The 7,155-nt window shown below is 37.1% G+C and overlaps 1 protein-coding gene across 1 annotated transcript; it reads right to left on the bottom strand.

Moving 5' to 3' along the window:
* Positions 1-227: 227 nt before the first annotated feature.
* On the bottom strand, positions 228-6,933 carry LOC108486953 (serine/threonine-protein kinase RUNKEL-like). Its single transcript, XM_017791122.2, has 11 exons — positions 6,625-6,933; positions 6,419-6,508; positions 6,162-6,214; positions 5,994-6,069; positions 5,737-5,798; positions 5,540-5,618; positions 5,386-5,445; positions 3,581-5,236; positions 2,413-3,276; positions 520-1,645; positions 228-445 (listed from the first exon to the last, which is right to left on the bottom strand). Exons 1-10 carry the CDS (start codon positions 6,670-6,672, stop codon positions 530-532), a joined length of 4,104 nt encoding a protein of 1,367 aa, XP_017646611.1. The 5' UTR covers positions 6,673-6,933; the 3' UTR covers positions 228-445; positions 520-529.
* Positions 6,934-7,155: the final 222 nt, after the last annotated feature.

Below are 7,155 nucleotides of genomic sequence, written 5' to 3'. Positions count from 1 at the left end.
GGTAAACGGCAGTGCCATCTATATTATTCGAATTTAAATGTAAATATTAGATATTAGATACCGATATAAGTATATAATTTTTTATTAAACAGTGTCACACATTGAATTAGGCTGGAACTGAACCAAATCAGGCCAGGCCAATAAACAGGGGAAGTAAAGTCCCGTCCCTCTTGCATCAACTCAATACGATTTGACAGAGTCCAAAAGGCATGCATAAATGTGGAGCATTATCTTTGGAGTAAATTCTCAAGGAGAAAAAAAGCAACTTAAAATTGAATATGTCAATGACGATAGGAAGTATGCATGGATTATTCAGTTACAGACCGAGAAAAAGTAGCGAATAAATATATAACTCACCTCAAACATGGATCATTTTAGCCGCCATAGTCCACCACGCCATAAATATGTTAGCGTCCGTTGGAGGAATCAGTTAATTTACAATGGCCTGTAACAGTTATACAGTAAATCTCAGAAACTGTTTATGTATAGAAGAAACAAGAGAAAATGAAGTTAGACAACCTCAGGAAGTTCAAACGCAACATGGCAGCCGCTGCAACTCTAAGAGTACAAGGGAAGCAACATCAGCTAATTCGGGTATATTTGAGCTTTTCAGATCGGAAACAATACATTCGATCCATGTAATTTCGGGTTTCGTTATTGACAGTATCATGGCATGTGACAGGCATTGCCTGCAGGAATAACCGACAGTATGCAATATCCGCTGCAAGATCAAGTAAGAGGTGCCCTTGCGCCAGGACAAAAGTATTGAACCTGCTTTTGGAAGATTAGTCAGGAATCCAGTTGTGGCTTCCCTTGGAGCTGCCTTGAGCAACAATATGATACATTCAGAGGCAATATCTGCAATGCTTGCTTCATGAGAAGCACTCAACTCCAGTAAGACTCCAACATTGCTGCCAAAATCCGTTATGTCTCGTATGCATTGCTGCAGATCAATTCGAGCACTTGGCTCGGAAGAAATGGGGCCTAAAAGTGTGGGTTCTTTGGTATAAACGAAACCTTTCCTACTGCCTATGGAGCATAGAAGAAAAGCCCTACACAAACCAACAGTTGGTTCGAGAAAATCTTCCATATCCTTAGCATATACGAACTCCAAGAGATTTCCAATCTTCCTAACTACTTTCAGCTGTGAAAGTAACTTAGAATCCATTTCCGGAGCTGAAGCCAAAGCTAGACACAACTTGACATTGTTTACATTGGCATTTGTCAGATCGCCAAGCAAAAATTCAAAACATTTTGAGACCATTTTGAGATCTAAAATGTCAGAGATTTTAATATAATCAAACTCGATTAACATCACTAAAAGCTTCTGTGCATACATGGGAATGGGATCTTCATCTTCAATCAAGGTGGGGTAGAGAGCAAGAAAATGAGAGTTAGATATCAATTTCAGATCCTCTGACCTTTGATCTTTTAATGAAGATTCATTCAAGATGATGTCCATCACATCAAACATAATTTTGAGGCACAAAAATCTGGCATTACCATCTCTATTGCCCTTGTAAAGAACAGCAAGGCTAGGGAGAATTCCACGGATAAAAATGTTAGGATTTTCAAGGATTACTGGAGACTCCTCAGGTATGGATTCCAGAATCCGTAACAATGTTATTTGGAAGTCATCCCATCCCTAGTCAATGAAAAGAGTAGTCAATGCTGGTATTTCAATTGATTAGTGAAGAGGCCAATTTAAATATAAGATTACATGAAATTTAAGTCCTATCATGTGTAAACTGAAGATGAAATGACCTACCAGTGACAAATTCAAAAGAAACAGAACAACAATAACCAGCAGAACTGGGGTTTCGATATCATAGTAAGCATCTGATCTAAAATAAACTATAGGTGGAGGTTCGACTTAATTAGAATATCATAGTAAATTCAGAGTTTTAACATATGTGGTGGAATAATGCCGATGACTATTTATCTTATGTATTAATATTTTGGCACAAGGAAGTAAAGTATCCACTGTCCACTTCAAAATGGTAAGAAGTCAATTATACAAAGAAAGGTAACAGAACTATAACTGTGGAAACAGCTAGGTGAAAACTTCTATTTAGATATACCAATAACATACTTCCAAAAGGCCTGTCTTAGAAATTTCTAACACAATTTGCAGTATGGCATTATGGCCATTGGTTACTACTTGCAACAGACATTTTAACTATCTATCCTCTTGTTTTCTGATTTTCTCTTTTCATGTCAAAGACGAGACACATTACTACACATGCATCTGGCAAGTAACATGTCATTTAAAGTCTCAACATATTTAGAACGTCAGTCAAGCCCTGGCAGTATATATGTGTGTACTTTCTAGTTGCTCAGAGAAACTATATATTAACTTCGTAAGGAACAATGAAAATGTGCTGTCAAAACTATGGCTCAGATACTACTTACTTGAAATGGTGTCTCCACAACTTGAATAAGATTTGCCAACTGCTCTAAGACCTGCTGAGTCACAACTCTGTTTCTAAATGATGAGCATCCAAGAAGATGAAGAACAACAGGAAACAAATTAATATTGTTCTTTGGAGCAGATCGACTGGTAAGGGCAGAAATCTGTCGCCTTCCAGCCATCATTTGTTGAATATCTCCAGTTATACAATTCAGTAAACTCGGGATGGTTGTTGCCACAACTTGAAGAAATGAATCCAGACACAGCTTTAGATAGTTATCCTTCTCTTTTGCCAATCTGTCTACTGTGGGGAGTAACCTTGCATTGCAAAAGAATTGTGGTAACCACCTCTTACCATTCTTACAAAGAAGAGCGACAAAAACAAGTGCTTTGCCCCGTAAAACTTCACTTCCTTGCTCAATAAGAGACAAAAGACTAGGAACCAGATTCTTGTCCTCCACCAAAGGTAGAAGGTACCGTCCTATATTTGAGAACAGATGGCTTCCAAGAAAAGCCAAATTTAGAAGATTTAGGCTGATTTGCTGCTCTCGGAGACTTCCTTTGCTGAGAGTAGATGCAATATCCTTAAGTGAAAATCTGTCTATAACAGATTGAATGCTTTGGGGATTGAAACGAACAAGGCGAACCAAACAAGAACCTGCAGTTAGCCTCGTGCTCTCCTGCTTCCCTGCAGCACGATAAATGTAACAAAGGTTACTAATCACATCCTGGCTGGTAAAACGAGCTGCCCACTGTCCTCCTTGACTGCAAATGTTTTCAATTGTCCTTAATGCATACAGTTGAGTCATATCATCCTCTCCTTTACGTAAAACGGATGACACTAATGAAATCAATGAATTTGGAACCTGCCAAGAGCCAAAGAAACTCCTTACAAATTTAAGCAAAAATCTGCTACGAAAGAAAACAGCATTAGTGGGTACTGCACAAGCTACAGCTCTCTTGAAGCATCGACTAATAACCTCACAACTTTATATTAACATTATATTTTGGCAGTTTCTGAATTGTTCAAAACAAGGGTACATTAGAAGCAACATCATAGAAAATCAAGATGTTACTTAACTGGTATACAATCAACATTCTAGAAAATCAAGACTCCACTAATGTGGCATACAGTCTACAGTTTTAAAGTAATGGCATTTGAAAACAAACCTGCCAGCCAGATACAGGCTTGTTGTCTTTTGATGGAAATTCAGGTGGGTTATTATCCCTTGCATGCTCATTCTGAGTGGAAATATAGAAAAGTAATTCACCTAATGCAGCCATCGAAAACCTTCTCACTTTTTGCTGCCTGTCCCTAAGACCATCGGTAAGTGCACCTAAAATCCCAGAATTTGCAAACTCATCTTCAATAAAAGTAGAATGGCGAATCAATAAGCCAATAAGTGAAGCAAGTTGAACACGCAGAGCTGAAGTCTTGGACTGCCTAAGCATTTTGACAAGCATGATCATTATGGGACCATTAGTCAAGATATTGGCTGCATCTGCATTGTTGCTAAGCATCTCAAGATATCTAATCACATTTTGCTTCTCGCTGATACCAGCATTTCCACCAAATATTGCTATGATCCTATTATTCAGTGCATCCAATTGTTCCTTTGACATCTTTACAAAGTCAGAAGGTTGCGGTGCCTCAAATGGTAGTGAAGGAATTACCTCTGACAACTTATCAGCTTTTCTGCTTGGCATTACGGGTCTTACAGAAAGATCTGAAGGATGCCAGAGAACTTGGGAGATATTGTTGGATGATTTTGAACAATCAGAATCAGGAGCAGATACTGGACTCTCCTTAATTCTCTGATTTCTGTTTTGGGAACTGACACTGGGTGGGGTTGAAGCAACTTCAACATGATTGGAAGATGACTCTTGATCATGTGCTTTTGATTCACCAGAGGTCGACAAACTACTGATGGCTTGGCTATCTGATTGGTCCATGTTATTATCCCTTTCTTCCGCTTTGAGCTGTTGCTGATTCTGACATGAAATTTTTCCTTCAATTGTGCAAGTAGGAACATCTGATCCATCAGGTTCATCAGGCACGTCCTCTTCAGTGTTCTCATCAAAATCAAGTTCCATATCAGTATTCTCGATTTTAACTTCAGACTCATTCTCAGAGCTATTTGGAAAAGGCCTACGGTAGTTTTCCTTCTCATTCTCCTTCTGTAAGTTTGTTTTGGCTATTCTAGATAACCTCAAGAGGTTCACACGCTTAATAGCACTGGACTGATCTTTATGCTTCTCCTCCACTGCTCTTCCAGAAGGTTTTGTTTGAGTTTTACAGCCAATTGGTGTACCTTTGACTGCTGTCTCGTGGCCTCTTAAAGCCATGAGAGAATTCTCATCTTTTCTTGAAGCCCCTTTTGAAACTTTTTCCCTATATTTAGGAGTCTTGCTTTGAGAAGATCTGTCACTGTTACGCTCTGAGAGACATGGTTTAGCATATAACTCAATCATGTTTTCAAAAGCAGGCTGAGGAGGGAAAGCTACCAGAGAAAATTTTGTCCTCCAAAAGGCATGTAAACAAAGCTCAAACCATTTTATTCTTTCAGCTGGATCTTTAATCAGCAAAGAATTAACAATATTGACAAAAGAAGAGCTTGGACTTCCTGGAAGTGGAGGAGTTGGATCTGAGAGAATGGATTTTACAAGTTGAGTGAATTCCTTTCCTACAAAAGGAGGCCTCCCTGTATAACACTCGTATAGCACACAACCTAGGGCCCAAAAATCAGATGCAAAAGAATGGACACCTCCATCCTCAAACAATTCAGGGGCCATATAACAAGGTGTTCCTCGCTTTGCTTGTGGCAGCTAAACAAGTGCAAATAGTAGAAAGCACAACAATGAACAACTCAGAAAGGGAGAAGAAATTGAAAAGATTTCCATAACCTAGTGAAGATTAAATTGACAATGTAATTCATGTATAGGCACAGAATGCCACAACGCCTACAAGAACCTACCATGGAAGAAGGTGTTTTAGATATATCACTCAACTTTCTAGCAAGTGCAAAGTCACATAACTGCATCGCACGAATACCAAAAGGTGAAACTCAATTGCAAAGGATGTAGGTAATAGCAACTCAATATTGCATGTTCGTAACAGGGGATAGATACCTTTGTATGGCCATTCTCGTCCAAAAGGATGTTTGACGGTTTTAAATCACAGTAAATGATTCCTTTTGAATGTAAATATCTAATAACAACAATATTTCCATTAGTAACTTACGAAAGGTGTTAAATGAAGAACAAAAACATATTACATACAATACACAAACTGCAATAATAAACGAGAAAAAAAAAAGGATGCTTACTGCAAAGCTCGGACAAGATCATAGGCCAAAAAATAAATTGAATCTTCCGGCAGTTTACCATCCTGAAATCCATAAAAAAAAATGATAAATGCAATCCTAAACTAGCATACCCGCATTCAAGATCCTCAAATCTATCTTAGCAAATGAGAACAAGAAAATCCTAAAGTTCCTTTCGTACTTAAAAGAACTTTTTTTTGAAGGCTACTTAAAGAACTGAAACATTTAGAAAAAGGGGGAAAAGGTAATCCGTGAAGTACCTGCCGTAATAAGGTCATGAGGTCTCCGCCCGTACAGTATTCCAAAACCAACCACAAATGTGCAGAAGTTTCATACCTTGATACACAAAGTAACAAAATCGAGACAACCTTAAATATGCCAAAAAAAATTCGCAAGTAATCCAATATCTAAATTGGGGAAAAAAATACCATGAGTAAAACTTTAGAATATACGGATCATTTAATGAATGAAGTATCCTAACCTGGAAGAAAAAAGGCAAAAATAGTAAAAACGGAAGCTAAAATTGCAGAATTAGCAGCTGAAGTTGTAAATAAACCACAATTACAAAAGATTCAAAAAATAAACTTCAACAAGGATCTTGTCAAATAAAAACAAGCTAAAAATACATAAATATCGGCTTAATTATCCAAATCATATCAAACTTTCTTTTTTAAAATCAAGTTACTTCTTGAAGAACTTTGTGCCGCTGTGATTTATCGACGCTTTTGATTGCGAAATACTCAATCGTCTTCTTCTTCCTTCCTTTATACACGGTCTATAAAAAACCATTGAGAACTTAAATAAGTAAAAAATGATAAAATGTAGCGAAAACGAACTCAATCGGCGACGAAAGTTTCACCGGAATCTGAGAGAATGAGAGGCATTTATTACCGAGTATTTGCCACGACCGATGACTTCGTAGATGTGATAGTGGTTCATTGTTGAGATCGGAAAACTCTCGGAGAGCAGAGGAGGGTATTTTGGGATAAAGATTGAGGATTATTGGCTTTTAGCGATTTTGCTGTCAAATGAAGGAGAGAGAACTGACGAGACTGTAGAAATAAGCGGGAAATTAATGTGAATTAAAAATCAAAAAACGAGAATACATAAATACTCGCTTCATTCCGTGCTATGCCATCCGGCATTTACAGCATGTAAAATCCTTCTCTCATATCCAACCAATATCCCGTATTTACAAAATAGAATAGAGTAAAAATATAATAATTGTTAAGTAGAAATAGAATATAAAATAAAAGAGTATGTTCAGTTCGTTGAAATAAAATAGAATAAAAATGTAATAATTATTTGGTGAAATTAAAATATATGTTATAAAATAAATAAATAGAGAATAAATAATAAGATAATGGAAGCGCAAAAAATAGCGTATTTTATTAATTAATCATAATATCTACAAAGTTTCTT

This window comes from Gossypium arboreum, chromosome 10, assembly GCF_025698485.1.
Source record: "Gossypium arboreum isolate Shixiya-1 chromosome 10, ASM2569848v2, whole genome shotgun sequence".
NCBI lineage: Eukaryota > Viridiplantae > Streptophyta > Magnoliopsida > Malvales > Malvaceae > Gossypium > Gossypium arboreum.
Note: the sequence above shows the minus strand (reverse complement) of the source record. Positions and strands in the feature narration are given on the sequence as shown.